Source organism: Geotrypetes seraphini, chromosome 1 (genome assembly GCF_902459505.1).
Source record: "Geotrypetes seraphini chromosome 1, aGeoSer1.1, whole genome shotgun sequence".
In the NCBI taxonomy this organism is placed as follows: Eukaryota; Metazoa; Chordata; class Amphibia; order Gymnophiona; family Dermophiidae; genus Geotrypetes; species Geotrypetes seraphini.
The window spans coordinates 376,987,753-377,009,646 of NC_047084.1; the positions used below are offsets into that span (position 1 = coordinate 376,987,753).

The 21,894-nt window shown below is 39.4% G+C and overlaps 1 protein-coding gene across 2 annotated transcripts in view; it reads left to right on the forward strand.

Moving 5' to 3' along the window:
* Nucleotides 1–21,894, forward strand: part of LPL (lipoprotein lipase) — a 98,664-nt gene that overhangs the window by 64,166 nt on the left and 12,604 nt on the right. For both annotated transcript variants that reach the window (XM_033915733.1, XM_033915727.1), the window contains exons 3-8: nucleotides 2,734–2,913; nucleotides 6,376–6,487; nucleotides 13,363–13,596; nucleotides 17,770–18,012; nucleotides 20,043–20,163; nucleotides 21,001–21,183. In XM_033915733.1, coding sequence (XP_033771624.1) covers nucleotides 2,734–2,913; nucleotides 6,376–6,487; nucleotides 13,363–13,596; nucleotides 17,770–18,012; nucleotides 20,043–20,163; nucleotides 21,001–21,183 — 1,073 coding nt within the window. The remainder of the gene's footprint in view (nucleotides 1–2,733; nucleotides 2,914–6,375; nucleotides 6,488–13,362; nucleotides 13,597–17,769; nucleotides 18,013–20,042; nucleotides 20,164–21,000; nucleotides 21,184–21,894) is intronic.

A 21,894-nucleotide genomic window follows, 5' to 3' on the forward strand; every position in this document is an offset into this window, starting at 1 on the left:
CGGTGCAAAAAAAAAATGGCACCGGCTGCATGTCAATCACACTTAGGCGTTGTGGTGCTGTTTACCGAATTGCGGCTAGTGGCGCTTATGTAAGAGGCACCTGACATGTAGGCGAGGGTTTTAAAAGCCTACATTTCAAGCGCCTATGTGTTTGGAGAATCGCACTTTAGTGGCACCTAAGTCATGCTCCACCTGTAGAAATGCCCACCCTAGATGTTCCGCTGCTGAGCACCGTGCAATAGGCACCTACCTTTTATAGAATCGGATAGGCACTTATTGCCCAATTTTATATATATATTTTTAGCAATTATTGAGCCTATTAAGGCTATTTTGCCCAAAAGTTAGGCACCCTTTATAGAATTAACCCCGTAGTGCTGACTGGGGTAAAAATTCATCAAACTATATAGTGAAGGCAGTGGCCTAGTATGGCTGAGCAGCGCCTAGGGCACTGGTGCATGCCCCTTCCCCCATACCTTTTTAACTTCTCCAGCATGAGCAGCATGCCCACATCGGTATCGGCTCGCCCTATGATGTCGTTTCCTAGGCGCGAGTACTGGAAGTAACATCAGAGAGAGCACCAATGCCGACGTGGGCAGCAACCTTTTGCCAGGGAAGTGGGAAAGGCAAGGGGCATGTGGCAAGGAGAGGAGCAGAGGGTGGAGGTGGAGAGGAGGAGGGGTGCCGTGCCTAGGGCAGACTGCCCCCACGCCCTATGCCACTGAGTGACAGGGCAGAGAGAGGACAGAGTAAAGGTGAGAATTATCTTTATAGAATTACCGTATTCTCTCTAATAGCCCACCTCTAATAATGGCCCATCCCTCTGTTTCAGCATCAAATTTAAAAGCCAAATTTAGATTCCTTTAATAATAGCCCACCCCCTAAATTCACAGTAACAGGCATTGCTCTCCTCCACTTTCTACCCACTCTCACTCCCTTCCCCCTCATGATGACCAAATCCCTCTTCTTACCTTTACTCATGGTTCTTGCATGAGTCAGTGTGGGTGCCTTGAGCATGCACTGACACTCAAGGCTTTGAGCATGTGCAAATGCTCAAGGCTTTGCACCAGCCAAGTACCATAATCATGAAGAGAGGTAAGAAGAGAGATCCAATGATCTCGGGGGGAGGGATGGAGGAGAGCATTGCTGGTCACTGTGGGGGAACAGGGTGGAGGAGAGAAATTTTACCTCTGTTAATAGCTCACCCTAGACTTCAGAAAACCCATTGTTTCTAATAACGGACCAAGGGATTATTAGAGAGAATACAGTATCTATTTATGGATAGTTTAAATCAGGGGCTTCGAACCTCGGCCCTTGCCAGGTTGGGTTTTCAGAATTTCTCAAATGAATATGCATGAGACCTATTTGTATACAATGGAAGCAGTACATGCAAATAGATCACATGCAAATTCATTGGGGAAATCTTGAAAATATGACTAGATTGCGGCCTTCAAGGACCAACGTTGGCCAACCCTGGTTTAAATGTTTAGTTTAGGTCTGCTGAAAAGCCAGCATATGAAATACTTGGCTGATTTTACTTTGGGTTCAAGACACTCAGCTAATTTGCTGAAAGGGCAGTGGATTGTGGAACGTCCTCCTGGTGGAGGTGGTGGAAACAGACTGTATCTGAATTTAAGAAACCTTGGTACAAGCATATTGGAACTCTGAGAGAGAGGAAGGAATAGTAAATGGTATAGATGAGTAGACTGGATAGGCCATACCCGGGCAAGTCTCTTAATCCCCCCTTTGACCCAGGTACATTAGATAGATTGTGAGCCCATCAGGACAGACAGGGAAAAATGCTTGAGTACCTGAATAAATTCATGTAAACTGTTCTGAGCTCCCTTGGGAGAACGGTCTAGAAAATTCTTAATTTTCTTTTTTTTTGAAAAAAATTTCTTTATTGATTTTCCAAACGTCAATAGTGCAAGACACAAAATATAAAACATATGTTAAGTTAACAAAAGCACATTCAACTTACAAATGTACATAAGCAATCGCTTCCCCCCCACACATCCAATGCTTAATCAGTAAAACACAGAAACATAGATTTTCCCAATAACCTTATCCTATTTAGATTAATACTATCCTCCCACCCATCCAAATACTTAAATGTCAAAATGGGGACAGAAATAGCCCCCCCTACCCTTCCCTGGATGTGTATGAAAATAAATGAAAATTGACTCATAATCAAAGACTTACTATATTGAAGCAATATAAGATGTTAACGGCCCCCAAACCAATTTAAATAAGTTACTGTGCCTCAAACTATCAGCATTCATTTTTTTCCTACCTATAGCTGGAGCACAGATTTGCCCACCAAAAAGGAAAATTTAGGCGGTCATAATCTGTTTCAAGTTTTATTTATATTTGATTAATCGCTTAATTAAATTATTTCTAAGCGAGTTACAGTTTGTAAATAAACATGATATTAAAACAGTAAATAACATAAAATATTAAAAATTTAACAATTTAAACATTAAGTTTAAAAAAAAAAAAAGAGGATAAAACATGTTAGTAAAATATAAAATTACGAATTATATATTATGAGGTACAAAGATCATAAAATTACAAAAATTTTAACTTAACAATTATATACTAAAATAATAATTCAATAATATAATGGATCTTGACATTTAAAAAGAGCACATGTCTTAATTTTCTATGTTTTCTGTTCTGTGTGTGATGAAGGTGGCCCTGAGCATCATGATTTACTTTTGCTCTTGTAACTTTTAGGTGACTGGCATGTATGAAAGCTGGGTCCCCAAACTTGTGGATGCCCTATATAAGAGAGAGCCGGACTCTAATGTTGTTGTAGTCGATTGGTTATCACGAGCACACCAGCACTATCTAGTTTCTGCAGAATACACCCAGCTGGTAGGAAAGGATGTTGCCACTTTTATTGATTGGCTGGAGGTAAGCAGTCACTTGAAAGCTGTCTTTTGACATTCGTAGTCATACTTTAGACTTGTTTTACTTTCAGTTTATTATCAAACTTGAACGAGATAAATTTTAACCTAGTTCAAGTTTGATGGAAAATGTGCCTTTTCTGAGATCCACTGGGCAAATCTGGGGAACATTTAAAATGAACCTGAATCTGGGGAGTGGGGGGAGGAGATAGGCATTTATTATATCATTTGATTGTACTGAGTGCTGTTTATTGTACTAGTTGATTGATTATCTGTTGGACTTTATCTTGGCTTTTAAAATGAATAAAGATTAAAAAAAAATAAATAAATAAAAATCTGAAAACTATAAAAATAGATCCACAAAAAGCTAGGAATTTCTTTTGAGTTTCTAAGAAGCCAATGCAGTTTGTGCTAAAAATTCGATTTATCCTTTAAAAGGGCTTTGTTGAATTAACATGAGAATTTATTCATTTTTCATGGGTTCAATGAATTAGGTGGCACATCTCATTTAAAGAGATGCACACATTTCTATCCCTTACTAAACTTATCTGGGTACTTACCCCAGTAGGAGTCTGAATATCACTATCCAGATAAGTGGCAGCACTCACATTATACCCAGATATTCAGCATTGGCATATGGGTATGATCCAGTGATGGGTATCAGGGTATAAAAAGCCCATGGCAATTGGTATTTAAAAAAATGCTGACCAACTTGGACTGAATATTGTCCTGTTAGAATTTATAGTTTAGTGTTATGAAATGAACAAAACATGGTATAAATTATTTTCTGTGATTATTTTTAAAATCTCATCTCCCAGGAATCTAATTAGAGTTTAGGACAGTCTTATTGCTGTCACTTTTTCTGGCTCTCTGCCTTGGTTCTCTCCTAGCTGGTCTAATCATTAGGCTTTACTTTTTCTGGATAGTTACCCAATTAGTGGACTGAATGTCACTGCTAACAGAATTTCTCCCCGCTCCATCCAGACTCTGCCTTGTGCCGAACTGGTCTGAGGGTAGTCTGCCCAGATTTTCTAAAGCACTGAATAGGTGCAACTGAATATCTGGGAATGACCTGGTCAGCAGGACTTATCTAGATAGTAGCTGATCTTACCTAGATAATCCCACTGAATATCGACACCTGAGAGTGTGGGGTTGATATTCAGACCACAGTAGTTAGCCGGGCTCACTCCATGGTTGGTGCTAAGTCTGGATATTCAATGCTGAGCCTTATTTGATGACTGTCATTGAATATCCAGTTTATATTTGGTCGCTATAACTTAGCCAGTTTCGATCAGCTTTGACTGGTTAAGTTTATAGAGGCCAAAGATAGACCAGCTATTTATGTGGCCTGATTTGGCTGCTAAAATGTAGCTGGCTACCACTTTAAATTTCGCAGATAGCCAGCTATCCATTAAGACCTGGACATGGGCAATTCCGGTCCTCGAGGGCTAGAATCCAATCGGGTTTTCAGGATTTTCCCCAATGAATATGCATTGAAAGCAGTGCATGCAAATAGATCTCATGTTTATTCATTGGGGGAAATCCTGAAAACCCTCAAGGACTGGAGTTGCCCATGTCTGCTCTAAACGGTGCCATTATCAGCGGCCGTCTTTAAAAGCAACCGCTTATCGCGTCTCATTCACATGATGACACCATTTAAAGAATTGTACCTCTGGCCAAGGTAGTCACCAGAAATGTTGGCCAGTATTTTCAAGGCCTACATTTCCAGTGCCTACCTTTGATGTGAATTGTGCCTCCCGGTGCCATTTTTTTTAGCTGCAGGTAGGCATCTTGAAATTTATTTTAAGTACCATTTTAAATGGCATTTTGGACTTAACCTAGGCGCCTAAGTTAAGGTGTCGTATAGAGAATATGGGCCTAAGCGCTAATATTCAGTGGCTGTCTTTAACTGAATATAGCACTTAACTGGTTAAACAGGAGCTGTTTCTGGCCAGTTAAATAGCACCGAAAATCGACTGGTATGTTTATAAAGGCATTTTCATGCATATATGACAGTAAATGAATGTATAATGCCACCTATCTCGTTCACAAGAGTATGCATGATAATACATTTGCACATAGTTTGTGAATGAAATGCTCCTGAGCAGCTGTAAAGGTCTGCAGCTTCATTTAAGTCAGACTACTGCAGCTTTTGTGGTGCAATTTTATAAGCTGCTTATGTGCTGTATAAAATCAGTTACACATAGATGTGTTTTACCCTCTCAATCTAGGTCAGGAGTAGGCAATTCCGGTCCTCGAGAGCCGGAGCCAGGTCAGGTTTTCAGGATCTCCACAATGAATATGTACGAGATGGATTTTCATGCACTGCCTCCTTGAGATGCAAATCTATCTCATGCATATTTATTGTGGATATCCTGAAAACCTGACCTGGCTCCGGCTCTCGAGGACCAGAATTGCCTACCCCTGATCTAGGTGGACATGTTATAAAATTTCTCTCTTTTACATTGCAGCTATCCTGTTGTGCTCTAATAGAACATAAAATGATAGCAAGTCTACTTAACACATTTGACTTATATCAACCTTGCATCAAGATGAATAGGGTCTGACAAATGACCTTCCAAAAACCCCTCAGAGGTGAATCAAAGTTGAGAACATAAGAATTGCTGCTGCTGGGTGAGACCAGTGGTCCATCGTGTCCAGCAGTCCGCTCAAGCGGCGGCCCTCTGGTCAAAGACCAGCGCCCTAACTGAGACTAGCCCTACCAGCGCACGTTGTGGTTCAGCAGGAACTTGTCTAACTTTCTCTTGAATCCCTGGAGGGTGTTATCCCCTATGACAGACTCCGGAAGAGCGTTCCAGTTTTCTACCACTCTCTGGGTGACGAAGAACTTCCTTACGTTTGTACGGAATCTATCCCCTTTTAACTTTAGAGAGTGTCCTCTCGTTCTCCCTACCTTGGAGAGGGTGAACAACCTGTTCTTATCTACTAAGTCCATTCCCTTCAGTACCTTCGATCATGTCCCCTCTCAATCTCCTCTGTTTGAGGGAGAAGAGGCCCAGTTTCTTTAATCTTTCGCTGTACGGCAACTCCTCCAGCCCCTTAACTATCTTAGTCGCTCTTCTCTGCACCCTTTTGAGTAGTACCGTGTCCTTCTTCATGTACGGCGACCTGTCCTCCTTCATGTATTCATTTGAAAACTATTGTAAATTAAAGCCTCAACACAGGATCATGTTTTGTAGTTAATCGCCTGCCTCACAAGTCATAATATCTTTTAGGTCCAATCCTACTCCTCTTGATGGTTGGTTTGACGTAGAGTTGATCTTCCTTTTTTCTGGTTGACTTATATCAATCTTAGCCATGTATGTGCTCTAGAATGTAGTTTACTAAAATTTAGAAGGTTTAAAAGAATCCAATGATTATAATAAGGATACTTTTCAGCTAACATATTGTAATTGGTAAGGTGGTGTTGGTGTAAAGAGAGATGACAAAAAGTATTATCTTTTCACAGGAAGAATTGAACTATCCTGTTGACAAAATGCATCTGTTGGGATACAGTCTTGGCGCTCATGCTGCTGGCATTGCTGGAAGTCTGACAAAGAAAAAGATTAACAGAATTACTGGTAGAAAAATTGTCATATATTTATTTTTCATTCTTTCTATACCTTCTTCTTGGCAAAAGCTATTCAAAATGGTTTACAAAATCACAAAAAATAACTTACAATACATTAAAATAAACAGAAAACTTTAACTTTCAAATCGCCTCTTAAATAAGACTTCAAGGCCTTTCTAAAACCAAAAATGGACATTATAGCGCTCATTTTTGAAGCAGATAGATGTTTCAAAATGGGCAAAAAAATGTCCATCTGCTGAAAATGTCCCAATTGCAATTTTAAAAAGATAGAATTTAGATGTTTTTAACTTCAATTCATCCAAATAGCAAAAGGACTTGTTTGGAGGTGTGTTTGGGGTGGGACTAAGAGGAACCCCAAATTAGGACCTTTTTCAGCAATAATGAAATGGGAAGAAACATCCAAGGTAAAAAACATTTTTATCTAGACCTGTTTCAGTCACATCCAGGGTATAAAAAGGTGTTCTAATTGAACAGTTGACCACTGGAGGGCTGAAGGCATGACCTCTTCTTAATCGTCCAGTGGTTAGAGACCCCCTCTCACTCCTCTAAGAAGTGAAAGGGACATAGGATTTTTTTGGACCCCAGTTCATTTACAAAAGATAGACAGTCCTAAGTCTAATAAATGCTGGCATTTGTCATGTTATATCTAGTTACACAACTGACCTGAAAAGTTCACAAAACCTATGGAGAGTGATCAAACTAAGATATATAAAACTACTCAGAGATGTTGAAACTATATAAGGAAGGCTGAAAAACCTCCCTTGGGTGAAGAGTTCACCTTCCAGTCATTGTTATTTTATACAAAAACTTTGATCACTAATTCCAAATGGTAGTGTTTAGCATGATTGAAAGGTTTAAAATGGTTTCTTCTTTTGCTGTTATAATTAAAAGTCACTGCATATTATATAGAATGCACATAGGCCACAAGGGGAGGACACATAGCTAAGATCCTATGGAAGAAAGAACAGAAATGGATCTACACCTTGAATACCTTACATCCACATGGCCTTAATAATGAAATTGAATGGCTAGCGTTTCTTTAGTTGATGCCACATGAGTAAGAGCTTCAACATCATTCTCATCTCAGTGTTTTGCCATTCTATTTTGTATAATTTTTTCTATCTTCGGCTTTAAAGTTATGACATCATCATGTTTTTGACGTCATGACGTTTTTGACGTTTTTGACGCTTTTCCCGATAAAACAACACTAGCAGCCAGCTTCCTGTCTGGCGGTTTTGAATTTTCAGCATTTGACCCACCGACTTTCCAGCAGCGGTATGTAAGCTCCGTGGAGCTGTTTAAAGTATCATGACTTGTTTTGCCTCTTTATCTCCAAGGCTGTCAGTAAGAGTATGTACATTTGCATGTTTTCGTGTGGGTATTACACGTTGCTTTGCCCACACTTGACATGATGTTTTTCATTTGTTTTTACTAGAACTACTTAACTATTAGTCACGAGTCTACAATTATCAGCCTTACTAATCCAGGAGCCTGTTTTGAATACTACCACTCGGGTCCCCTGAGGCAGGGAACGAAACGGGGCCGCGTTGGGACCCCTTAACCCAGCTGAAGTTAATTGCTCATTGCATTCTATATAATATGCAGTGACTTTTAATTATAACAGCAAAAGAAGAAACCATTTTAAACCTTTCAATCATGCTAAACACTACCATTTGGAGTTAGTGATCAAAGTTTTTGTATAAAATAACAATGACTGGAAGGTGAACTCTTCACCCAAGGGAGGTTTTTCAGCCTTCCTTATAGAGTTTCAACATCTCTGAGTAGTTTTATATATCTTAGTTTGATCACTCTCCACAGGTTTTGTGAACTTTTCAGGTCAGTTGTGTAACTAGTAACATAGTAGATGACGGCAGATAAAGACCCGAATGGACCATCCAGTCTGCCCAACCTGATTCAATTTAAAAAATTTTTTTTTTTTTTTTTCTTCTTAGCTATTTATGGGCAAGAATCCAAAGCTTTACCCGGTACTGTGCTTGGGTTCCACCTGCCGAAATCTCTGTTAAGACTTACTCCAGCCCATCTACACCCTCCCAGCCATTGAAGCCCTCCCCTGCCCATCCTCTACCAAACGGCCATACACAGACACAGACCGTGCAAGTCTGCCCAGTAACTGGCCTTAGTTCAATATTTAATATTATTTATTAAAGATTATTTATTAAAGATTATTTATTAAGATTTATCTAAATCTTCTGTGTTCATCCCACGCTTTTTTGAACTCAGTCACAGTTTTACTCTCCACCACCTCTCTCGGGAGCGCATTCCAGGCATCCACTACCCTCTCCGTAAAGTAGACTTTCCTAACATTGCCCCTGAATCTACCACCCCTCAACCTCAAATTATGTCCTCTGGTTTTACCATTTTCCTTTCTCTGGAAAAGATTTTGTTCTACGTTAATACCCTTTAAGTATTTGAACGTCTGAATCATATCTCCCCTGTCTCTCCTTTCCTCTAGGGTATACATATTTAGGGCTTCCAGTCTCTCCTCATACGTCTTCTGGCGCAAGCCTCCTATCATTTTCGTCGCCCTCCTCTGGACCGCCTCAAGTCTTCTTACGTCTTTCGCCAGATACGGTCTCCAAAACTGAACACAATACTCCAAGTGGGGCCTCACCAATGACCTGTGCAGGGGCATCAACACCTTCTTCCTTCTACTGACTACGCCTCTCTTTATACAGCCCAGAATCCTTCTGGCAGCAGCCACTGCCTTGTCACACTGTTTTTTTGCCTTTAGATCTTCGGACACTATCACCCCAAGGTCCCTCTCCCCGTCCGTGCATATCAGCTTCTCTCCTCCCAGCATATACGGTTCCTTCCTATTATTAATCCCCAAATGCATTACTCTGCATTTCTTTGCATTGAATTTTAGTTGCCAGGCATTAGACCATTCCTCTAACTTTTGCAGATCCTTTTTCATATTCTCCACTCCCTCTTCGGTGTCTACTCTGTTACAAATCTTGGTATCATCTGCAAAAAGGCACACTTTTCCTTCTAACCCTTCAGCAATGTCACTTACATACATATTGAACAGGATTGGCCCCAGCACCGAACCCTGAGGGACTCCACTAGTCACCTTTCCTTCCTTCGAGCGACTTCCATTAACCACCACCCTCTGGCGTCTGTCCGACAGCCAGTTTCTGACCCAGTTCACCACTTTGGGTCCTAACTTCAGCCCTTCAAGTTTGTTCAACAGCCTCCTATGAGGAACTGTATCAAAGGCTTTGCTGAAATCCAAGTAAATTACATCTTGCATATGTCCTCTATCCAGCTCTCTGGTTACCCAATCAAAAAATTCAATCAGGTTCGTTTGGCACGATTTACCTTTTGTAAAGCCATGTTGCCTCGGATCCTGTAACCCATTAGATTCAAGGAAATACACTATCCTTTCTTTCAGCAACACTCCATTATTTTTCCAACAACTGAAGTGAGGCTCATCGGGCTGTAGTTTCCTGTGAACAAGGCTGCCCTGTAAACATCTAAAAGCTAAGTTACTCAGCATTTCATATTCTGCTCTTTTGACTGGTTTTCAGCATTATATCTGCTTAATTTCTCTTCTCCTCCCTGTTTCTTACTAAAAAAAAATATAAAAAAGCACAAAAAAATCCTTCTCTTTCCTCTGTTAAATCTTATTTCCTCTTCCTGCATTTTTGTTTAAAATACTGTGTTTTAGGTGGTATAGAGCCTATATTTCTGGTGCCTGTGGCTCAGGGTGACTAAAGTAGGGAAAATCCTGTTATAAATCCTGTGTTTTAGGGTAGCACTGATAGAACCTGCAGTTTTGTTTAAAATACTGTGTTTTAGGTGGTATAGAGCCTATATTTCTGGTGCCTGTGGCTCAGGGTGACTAAAGTAGGGAAAATCCTGTTATAAATCCTGTGTTTTAGGGTAGCACTGATAGAACCTGCAGTTTTGTTTAAAATACTGTGTTTTAGGTGGTATAAAGCCTATATTTCTGGTGCCTGTGGCTCAGGGTGACTAAAGTAGGGAAAATCCTGTTATAACTAGATATTTTCAGCTTTTTCTGACCTTGAGTTTATACTCAATATCCCTGAATACACCATGGCATTGTCATGTTAGCATAGGGACCTTGGATCATCTGTTGTTCTATTGTCCATTGATACTTAATTTTTGGAAGTCAATTTGGGGACAAATTAATCTTGTACTTGAGGCATCAATTCCGTTAACTTAAGAAGCCATAATGTACTATATTACATCTTAAACTGTCTTTGGATCGGTATAAAAAAGCTGGCTTTTCTTAATAATGACAGGAATAACTATTCAGATGGTTACACGTAACTGGATGAATTGCGATAGACTTAATTACACATTTTGGTGAGCAAACATATGCTCAACTTATAGGTATGAGAGAATGAACGCTGAATGTTTAGGACATAATAATGTATTCAATAAGGTGTGGAGTCCATTGACTACATATATAGGGTCACATTAGCTGACATGTACTTTTTCATATTAGATTACTTCCTTGCACATCCAGAGTGGGAGGGAGGGAGGATAGAAATATTATGTATGGTATATAGTTTATGGAAACTATAGTTATAAGTATATATTTCTAATTATTGCTAGTTAATGGAAGGGAGGAGAAAATGATTTGTTTTAAAATGTTTTTATGTGTAAAGTGCTTTTTCTGATTTGCTCTTGATAATTCATTGTAGTGCATTGTTATTATTTAAAAATTAATAAAGAATTAAAAAAAAAAAAAAGAAGTGAAAGGGACAATGGATATCAGAATCTCTGTCAGCTTCAGGTATTATGGTCATTTCTAATAGAGCAGCAAGCAAGTGTAAGGCGTAGCCTAGTGGTCAGTGTAGTGGACTTTGAACAACAAGACCCTGGTGTTACTCCTATTTTAACTCCTTTTATTTCTGTACAAATATGTGAGCCCTCCTGGAACATAGAAATACCTACTGCATCATAATCTATAAGAACCCTGGAAGTGCGATGTCTATTGTAGTGGTTTACCTTTAAGTACAGTAGAATTTTATTTGTTCCTGGAGGACTCATAACAACATAGAATGGAATTAAGGTGGGATTTGTACCTGGGTACCATTGTTTAAAGTGCATTGCACTGACCACCAGGCTGCTCCTCTGCTCTGCGTGGATGTCTGGGAGGCCATTTTTTGTACAATTGATGCCAGCCAGATGTTAGACAGACTGGATGGACTATGCAGGTCTTTATCTGTTGTCATTTACTATGTTACTATGTTTATGTGCCTGCTTTTTTGGCGTTCATATTTTGGATGTTTCATGTTAGAAAATAGCTCTTCATTTTGGACCTTTTCAGTATAAGAATGTCCTTTAAATATATATTTTGAACAGGAAATCCCAATGTTTTTCCTGCTTGAAAATGGCTATGAGATTGAGCTTTTTTTTGGGGGGGAGGGAGATCACGACCCAACTGTGATTTGGATATTCTTTCAATAATGCCCCTCCACATACTTCATATCATCTGACAATTTATTCCGTTCCCCTACTGCCAGCTGTCTAGAAGCCCACTTAAGCTACTTTTTAAGGGGGAAAAATGGGGTATCTGGCACTTGCAATAAGCATTTTTAGGCAGACTATAACACCCATCTTGGAACATATTGTTGAATAGAAGACTAGAGTAATGGAGGCACCTGAAAAGGTAATATTCTAAAAGTTAATAAAATCTTAAACATGTTACATTTGTGTGTTGGTAACCAATGTAAATGGCACAGCAATAGGGAGATACTGATTCTCTTTTTACTTCTCATCAATCTTTCCTCATCTGAATCTAGATATTCAGTGTCACCTGAAGCTTCCTTAACTACTTATTAGGTAAACCTTCATATAGGGCATGGAATAATCAAAAGAAGAAACAATAACTGCTTGTACTACAGTCCCAAACAGATCATCATTTCAAATTGGCCTCAACCTCCTGATAAGTTGCATCTTGCAATACACTAGTGACACCTGATGCGGAACAATTCACTCCTTTTTTTTTCTCTCCTGTTAACAATTTAGGGGTTAGTTTTTCAGTGGGAGTTGGTTGACCAGGGGCAGCTCTTACCTGCTTTAATTCCTGCTGTCTGGGCCCCTACATGAAATTATGTGCAGGGCAGACTAGTGCTGCTGATTTCAAGTCTGACCACTATAGTACTGGGCACTTCATACAGGGGCATTCCTGGGACAGAGTATAGGTGAAACTGGATGTTTTCCAGGCATCACAGATGTTCAACCCCAGTGTCCAAATAACTATTCATGTATGTAGGACCTGCAAATATGCACTCCTAACCTGTGTGGAGAGTTATCCGGGTACCAGCTCTGAATAGGCTAGCCAAGACCTGAATAGTTACTGCCGGTGGCCTGATATGGTTCAGCATGGTGCTACTCAGATAACTCCAGTTGAAAATCAATCCCGATATTCCTAACTCTGGAGAAAAGAGGGAAGATGGCTGCCATTTCCCTACTAGTAATAAAATAGCAATGATTTCACCTCAATAGAGATTTCCCTCTAACCTTCCTAGCTGAGTTGCCCAGCAATGCCATTTGAAGGGTGAGGGATATATGTGTGTATGTATATATATAAAGGGGAAAAGCTATATTTAAAATAGAGAAACATTTCAAAATGGAGTTCGAATAGCATAGAACCAAATAGTGGAATTCACTGGCTTTGGAAATTAAATGTCAAGAAAATTATCTCATACTATACTGAAAACGTTCCTGTTTAAGAACTTTCTGCTTAATGAGCGTTAAATTCATTGATTTGGTGTGATGTAGTTTTATGTGATTGTAAGCCCTATTGAACTTTGATTGGAAATTGTGCAATACAAGTGCCAATCAATGACAAATTTGTTTTCTATTAAGGGCTGGATCCAGCTGGACCAACTTTTGAATATGCAGATGCTACCACTCGCCTTTCCCCTGATGATGCAAATTTTGTTGATGTGCTACACACATACACCAGGGGCTCCCCAGACCGCAGTATTGGAATACAGCAGCCTGTGGGACATGTTGATATATATCCCAATGGAGGGAACTTCCAGCCTGGCTGCAATCTGGGGGATGCTCTCCTCCTGATAGCCGAGAGGGGCCTGGGAGGTAAGGACTACTTAAGTACTTGATGAGAAAAACACATGTGGTATTTGAAAATGTAATATTAAAAGTTACCAGGCAGTGCTTTATGCATAGAAATGGTGTTTCACACAATTGCCCTCCCATCTGTGGATAAACTTACATGTGTAGGGGGCAATTCTATAATTGACACCCGGGGGAGCGGGGTGATGGATTTCATATACCACCTTTCTGTGGTAAAACTAATATGGTTTACATATTATATGCAGGTACTTTCTCATGCTGAAAAATCTGGCAAAAGACCTGCATAGTGAATAATACATACAGCCAAGTTCTAGAGTCATTTTTGTTGGCAAAATAAGCAACCTACATTTTTACCACATTCAGGGTGCAGTTCCTTATTTTCAAAACTACATGTGTTATTAGCAACGGCAGATTTTCCAATAGTTAGAGGAAGACTGTGTGTTACTTGTACCAGCATACTGTTACTTGCTTTCTGAACTGTAAAGTCCCTATTAAACCTTTGCTCCAATTGTATTTGTTGTCAGGGCTGCCCCCAGGGCCACATTAAATGGCATGTTGAGGGAAGGGGAAGCAAGCTATCTGCATGACTAAGGGTTGCAAGAGATATACTTCTTGTTGAGAAGGGAGTCAGCATCCAGAGAAACAGGTGCAGATCCCAGACAATTTTCAAAGGGAAAATGTACATGCATATTACCCTTTTAAAAGCTGGTAAAGTGCTCACAAACTTTAAGGCCCTGTGTTGTCCTGAAAATAACATACACATTTTCTTCTACCTTATTTTTATAGGGAGTCATTTTACTATGCTGTGTTGTGTGCTAGTGTAAATGACGATATTCTATCAAGTTATTGTAGTCCTTTTCCTAAAATGTACATTTTAGATTGTATTCTACCTTGCTTGGTTTTACGCAGTTAAAGGTAGCATAGCAAGTTTGAAATAAATAACACACAGCACAGCAAAAATAGTCGACGCCAAAGCATTGTGTGTTAGGTTTGGGATGTTCATGTGCTTGGTAATTCTTTTGTAGTAATTTTTTGAGGGGGTGGGCCAGGGGTGGAGAATGGATATTTCTGCTCTAACCAGTTAGCACAACCACTACGAAGTAACCTCAGAAAATACTTTTTCACAGAAAGGGTGGCTAAGGCGTAGAATGGCCTCCAGGTGAAGGTGTTGGAGATGAAAAATTGATCTGAATTCAAGAAAGCTCAGGATAGGCATATTGGATCTCAAGAGAGAGGAGGGGATAGTGGATGGCATGGATAAGCAAAATGGATAGGCCATATGGTCTTTATCTGCCTTCATTTTTCTCTGTTTCTATCAATCACTAACTGATTAATGCACAGTTAATGCAGGAGCCTGTACTACCTCTCAGATAGGTGCAGTAAGTGTTCCAGTGGTAATTTACTACAATGGTTGCATCCTAATGGAAAAAAAAAACAACAACAACTTTTGTTATGGTCATGATAAAAGTGACCTAGGTGCTCAGGAAAGACCCTCGTAAAAATGTGCTGAGACCAATTCTTATTTCAGGTTGGAAAAAGGACCCCCATAGTGATTTGGGTGGGGAACCACTGTGGAGATCTGCATATAATAGAGGTGACAGGCATGCAAATCTGCCTCATGCATATTCATTACAATCAATACTGCTAACGGACGTATTCAAATACAAATCTTCCCCTATTTTTTGTTTAACCACATAACATACATTTAGAAGAAGAGAAAAACTAATATATATATGCACACAACATTAATAATTTATTAATCAACCTTCCAGAGGGGAGATGTAGTTTTTGAGCCTAAGCTGCAGTTGCTGTATGATTGACAAATGTGATTATAGAGAGAAAAATACAGTGAAAACCTGAAGTGGCTTCAGCTCCCGAGGACGCCTGTGTGGCGAAACGCAAGATTGTGTCGGACAGTGTGGAACTGATTATCCAGGTTTTCGGGGCAACAAGAGCATTTGCCTGGGTTGTCTGTTGAAATAGGTGTTTGTTATAAGTCAGAGGGTGGTGAATTCAATATATTTATAATATTTATGAAAAAAGTAAGGTTGATTAATAAATTATTAATGTTGTGTGCATACATGCATATTCATTAGGGATATCTTGAAAACCCAGCTGGTCCCCCCCCCCCCCGGACAGGTTTAAGAACCACTGGTCTAGTTAAAAATTGAGTCAAGCACTGCTATTTCAGCTGTGTGTCATGACTGACCAGATGGAAGAATGGATAGAGTAAACTAGCATGGTCACTATGATGGATGATCTCTGTATGGTAGGATATGGTAGGAAAAACTGTAAGGAAATGTAACATCTAGGTAACACCTGAACATCAAACCTTTACAGTGGGTTAATTTCTCATATTTTTGGATCCGGATCGAGAACAAATGCTAGATGTAATTTACTTAGATTTCAGCAAACGGTTCCTCATAGGAGGCTCTTGAACAAACTTTAAGGGCTGAAGTTAGGAACCAAAGTGGAGAACTGGATTAGAAACTGGTTGACGGACAGACACCAGAGGGAGTGGTTAATGGAAGTTGCTCGGAGGAAGGAAAGGTGAGTAGTGGAGTCCCTCAGGGTTCGGTGCTAGGGCCAATCCTGTTCAATATGTTTGTGAGTGACATTGCTGAATGGTTAGAAGGAAAGGTTTGCCTTTTTGCTGATGATACCAAGATTTGTAACAGAGTAGACACCGAGGAGGGAGTGGAAAACATGAAAAAGGATCTACAAAAGTTAGAGGAATGGTCTAATATCTGGCAACTAAAATTCAATGTAAAGAAATGCAGAGTAATGCATTTAGGGATTAACAATCAGAAGGGGAGAGGCTGATATGCACAGAGGGGGAAAGGGACCTCGGGGTGATAGTGTCCAAAGATCTAAAGGCGAAAAACAGTGCAACAAGGCAGTGGCTGCTGCCAGAAGGATGCTGGGCTGTATAAAGAGAGATGTAACCAGTAGAAGAACGAAGGTGTTGATGCCCCTGTACAGGTCGTTGGTGAGGCCCCACTAGGAGTATTGTGTTCAGTTTTAGAGACCGTATCTGGCGAAGGACACAAAAAGGTTTGAAATGGTTCAGAGGAAGGTGACGAAAATGATAGGAGGTTTGCGACAAAAGACGTACAAGGAGAGACTTGAAGCCCTGAATATGTATACCTTAGAGGAAAGGAGGGACAGGTGAGATATGATTCTGACATTCAAATACTTGAAAGGTATTAATGTAGAACATAATCTTTTCCAGAGAAAGGAAAATGGTAAAACCAGAGGACATAATTTGAGGTTGAGGGGTGGTAGACTCAAGAGCAATGTAAAGAAATTCTTCTTTATGGAGAGGGTGGTGGATGCCTGTAATGCACTCCCGAGAGAGGTGGTGGAGATGAAAACGGTGACGGGATTTCAAAAAAGCATGGGATGAACACAGAGAATCTAGAAACAGAAAATAACAGTAAATATTGAAGAACTAAGGCCAGCACTGGGCAGACGTGCACGTTCTGTGTCTGTATTTGGCCGTTTGGGGGAGGATGGGCTGGGGAGGGCTTTAATGGCTGGGAGGGTGTAGATGGACTGGAGTGAGCTTTGACGGAGACTTCAGTATTTGGAACCTAAGAACAGTACTGGGCAGAGCTTTGGATTCTTGCCTAGAAATAGCTAAGAAGAAGAACCCTCCCACACACAAACTTTTAGAATGAATCAGGTTTGGCAGACTAGATGGACCACAAGGTTCTATATCTGCCGTCATCTACTATGTTACTAGGTTTTATTTAGTAAGAACATAAGATTTGTCACTGCTAGATCAAAGACCAGTGCCATATTTGAGTCTAGCCTTACCTGCGTATGTTCTGTTCCAGTAGGAACTTATCCAACCTTTTCTTGAATCCCTGTAGGGTGCTTTCCCCTATAACAGCCTCTGGAAGAGCATTCTAGATTTCTACCACTCTCTGGGTGAAGAAGAACTTCCTTATGTTTGTACGGAATCTTTTCCCTTCTAACTTTAGTGAATAGCAGAAGAGCCTATGACCTAAACCTTTGGCTAAGAAATCTTCATAAAAGACACTGTTCACAAAGGATTTTTGCAGGGGTGGAGAAGCACAGCGGAATCACTATGAAGAAACAGTTGGATACATTCTACTATTTTCTCTTTTTAAGGGTCATATTTTTCTGAAATATTATGTTTTTCTTTTGAAGATGTGGACCAGCTAGTAAAGTGCTCTCATGAACGTTCCATTCTTCTCTTCATCGACTCCCTGCTCTATGACGAGAAGCAGAGCATGACTTACCGCTGCAGCTCCAAGGAAGCTTTTGAGAAGGGGCTATGTCTGAGTTGCAGGAAGAACCGCTGCAATACCTTGGGCTATAAGGTCAACAAAGTGAGAAGCAAGAGGAGCACCAAAATGTATTTGAAGACACGAGCCCAAATGCCTTACAAAGGTAAGTGGTCAGCTTCGTAAAAAATTTTTTAAAATTTCATAGCCCAAGTCTCAACAGTGTTGCTTTGGGCATGTGTACTGTGTGTGCATTTGTTTGTGGCCTACAGTTATTGATAACAGAAGGGAAGTAAAAATTATTGATATTCATGTACTTGTTTAAAATGCTTACCAGCATTTCACATTAAAGTTGCATAGCAGCCGGTGCGAGCTATAGTTTAGGTAGAGCATGTAACCCTGGTAGGTGGGTTTTGCTTTCAGAATACAGTAAAACCTTGGATTGCAAGTGTTCTGCAAGACAAGCAAAACATTTGCTCAAATTTTAACTTGATATACAAGCAATGCCTTGCAATACAAGTACATACAGTATACACACATCACAACTAAGCCGATGGCTCTTCTCTCTCTGACGCTGTGGGAGTGTAGTGACTGTTCTAAATGAGCAAGGACTTGTAATACAAGTACGTATAGTATTTTGTATTAAAGTTTTGGGGTTGTGGAACGAATCATCTGAGTTTCCATTATTTCCTATGGGGAAATTCGCTTTGATATACGAGTGCTTTGGATTACAAGCATGCTTCTGGAACGAATTATGCTCGCAAACCAAGGTTTGACTGTATAGAGAAAATACATTTACACCTCTGGGTTGTTGATATATTTTTTTAAATATCTTCATGTTCTGTCATAATATAAGTGTGCCTAATAGTACAATGGCACTTGATGAAATCTGAGACTGACTGGTTCTTTCTAGTGATATATGTGGATGAGTATTCCAATCCAAGTTTTTATTCTGTTCTATTGTTTGGATGGTGATACAATTAATGATAAATGTGTGTTTTCAGTTCTGTTCAAGTTGGTTGGCTAGAATTATTAATAAAGCATTCCTACTTGTCACACAATGACTGCACCATTAAGAAGCAAGTTTGTTTTGACACGGGGACAAATTTTTTCCCCGCCCTCCGCGGGAACTCATTGTACCGTCCCTGCGTTTTCTTTTTTTTTGTCCCTGCCCCATTCCGGCAAGCTCCGTCCTCATCTGCACAAGCCTCAAACACTTTAAAATCATAAGCGTTCGAGGCTTGTGCAGTTAAGGCAGAGCGTACAAGAATGGGGTAGGGATGGGGACAGCGACAAAACCTACTGGGATGGGGGAAATTGAGTTCCTGGGGGGATGGGGGAAAATTTGTCTTCGTGTCATTCTGTAGTCAGGATGGACAGTCCCAAGGAGTCTCATAAGAACATAAGAAGTGCCATCTCCGGAACAAGTTTCAAGTTTTATTTATATTTGATTAATCACTTAATTAAATTATTTCTAAGCGAGTTACAGTTTGTAAATAAACATGAAATTAAAACAGTAAATAACATAAAATATTAAAAATTTAACAATTTATACATTAAGTTTTAACAATTTATCCATTAAGTTTATAAAAAATACAAAAAAAAATAAAAAAAGGGATAAAACATGTTAGTAAAATTTAAAATTACGAATTATATAGTATGAGGTACAAAGATCATAAAATTACAGAAGTTTTAACTTAACAATTATATGTTAAAATAATAATACAATAATATAACGGATCTTGAGATTTAAAAAGAGCACATAATTGATTTTAAATGTTAAAAGCGTCTTTAAATAAAAAGCATTTTAAATTCTTTTTGAAATCGTTTAAGTTATTTATTTCTCTTAAGTGTAAAGGTAAAGAGTTCCAGAGTTGAGGTGCTACTACAGAAAACATATCCTGACGACGGGTTCCAATGATTTTTAAAAGAAGGAATAGTTAGAAGCTTGTGGCTTAGGTCCTTAGGTCCATCAAGTCCGGCGATCCGCACACGCGGAGGCCCCGCCAGGTGTACCCTGGCATAGTTTTAGTCCCCATATCGCTCTAAGCTCAAAAGCATTTCATTGAGTAACTATAGTAGTTTAAGCCTATGCGAGGGACCAGTTTCCCAGATTCAATAATTTACAAAGAAAGCTTTGGTCTGTTCTTTTTTTTTCTTTTTCAGTTAAATAAATCATACTCTTCTTCATTTCAGTCTTCCATTACCAGGTCAAAGTACATTTGTTTGATCGTCAGAAATGGACAATGAAAAATCAGCCCTTCCTAGTGTCTCTCTATGGTACGAAAGATGAAAGTGAAAACATTGCGATTACCTTGTAAGTATTATCAGATACTGGCTCATCTGATAAAGAGCTGTGTATTTCCCTTATTAAAGAATGAATGAAGGCTACATCAAAAGGCTGTTTTGTCTTGCCTTCTCCTGGTCATATGCTTACATTGGAGGGGGGTGGGGGTCTTTGCAACACTACTGAATTATAATAATAATAATAATATAATAATAATAACTTTATTTTTCTATACCGCCATAGTCAGGCGACTTCTAGGCGGTTTACATTATAAGAAGGCTGGACATTCAGCGAATAGCAAAAATCTTAATACAATACGATATCATAGATCCACTTACAATACAATACAGTGAGTCTAAATACAATAACATATAATACAGTCTAAATACAATAGTATATAATACAGTGAGTCTAAATACAGTAACATATAATAAGTCTAAATATAATACCGTACAAGGAGTCTTAATGCAGTACGATAGTCTAAATGGGAAACTTACGTGTTAAATTGGAGATCTATGGGCAAAGAGTATCTGAGAGAATTATTGATGTTGGCACTTTAAATGAGATAAATATTCTGCTGAGTCTAAACATTGATGTGCTATTATTTTTGCAAGGGAAGGGTAGTATCTATACCATTCTGTACCAAAAGGAAATAAAACTAAAAACTTCCCCAGCCTGCTCTGCTGTGTGCATCAGTATTGCTGAGACACAAAGAGACAGACAGACATGAGGTGATGGGAAGATAGAGAGATTAATGCCCCATTTACTTTAGTGGAAATCTGATTCTACCATCTGCCATCTCGTAAATAAAATTATCCACAGATAAAGAGAACATATTAAATAGATTGTTTTTTTTGTCTTGCATAGGCCTGAAGTTTCTACAAACATGACATATTCATTCCTCATATGCACTGAGGTAGATGTTGGAGAGCTACTTATGTTGAAAGTAAGCTGGGAGAAAGATTCGTACTTCAGTTGGTCAGACTGGTGGACCACCTATGCTTTTGAAATCCGGAAGATCAGAGTGAAATCGGGAGAAAGACAGAAAAAGTAATGTTTTTCACCTTGATTTTCCTGGCGCTTGTCCTTTTTACCATGGTTTTGGCAGTATTTGTCTTAAGATGGTTTGCAAATTGGCAGCATCTGTAAACAATGCATGCTCACTCTATTGAATTAATGCCACAAAACAGTGGTGTGGCGTACCTAGGGTATGTGACACCCAGGGCCAATCATTTAACACCCCCCCATATAAAAAGGGATTGGAGGAGCACCTGTGGCAGACTGCCCCCCCGTCACACCTCCTTGGTACGCCACTTCCTGAGGAAGGGGATTTTGGTATTACAATTTGTCCAATAAAAAGATTGCCTTATTTCCATTTTCTGTTTATAAATTTATCAATACCACTACAATACTACCTTATTCTAAAGCAACAAACAAAAATATATTTTTTCCTACCTTTTGCCATCTCTGGTTTCTGCTTTCCTCTTTTGAGATGATCATCTTCCTCTGTGTGCCTTCTTCTACTAGATCTCTAATCTCCAGTTTCAGTTTATCCACCGGATCCACATCCAACCTCATATACGCTTTCTTATCTGATAGCTGACATTGTGCTTCTCTATTATACAAACTTCTATCTTGTATAGTGATAGCACCTCCTTTGTCTGCCCTTAAAATCATAATCTCTGGATTCTCTTGAAGCTCTTTTAACGCCAAAGCTTGGTCTTTCGTGAGATTATATTTCTTATCACATCTATAGTATTC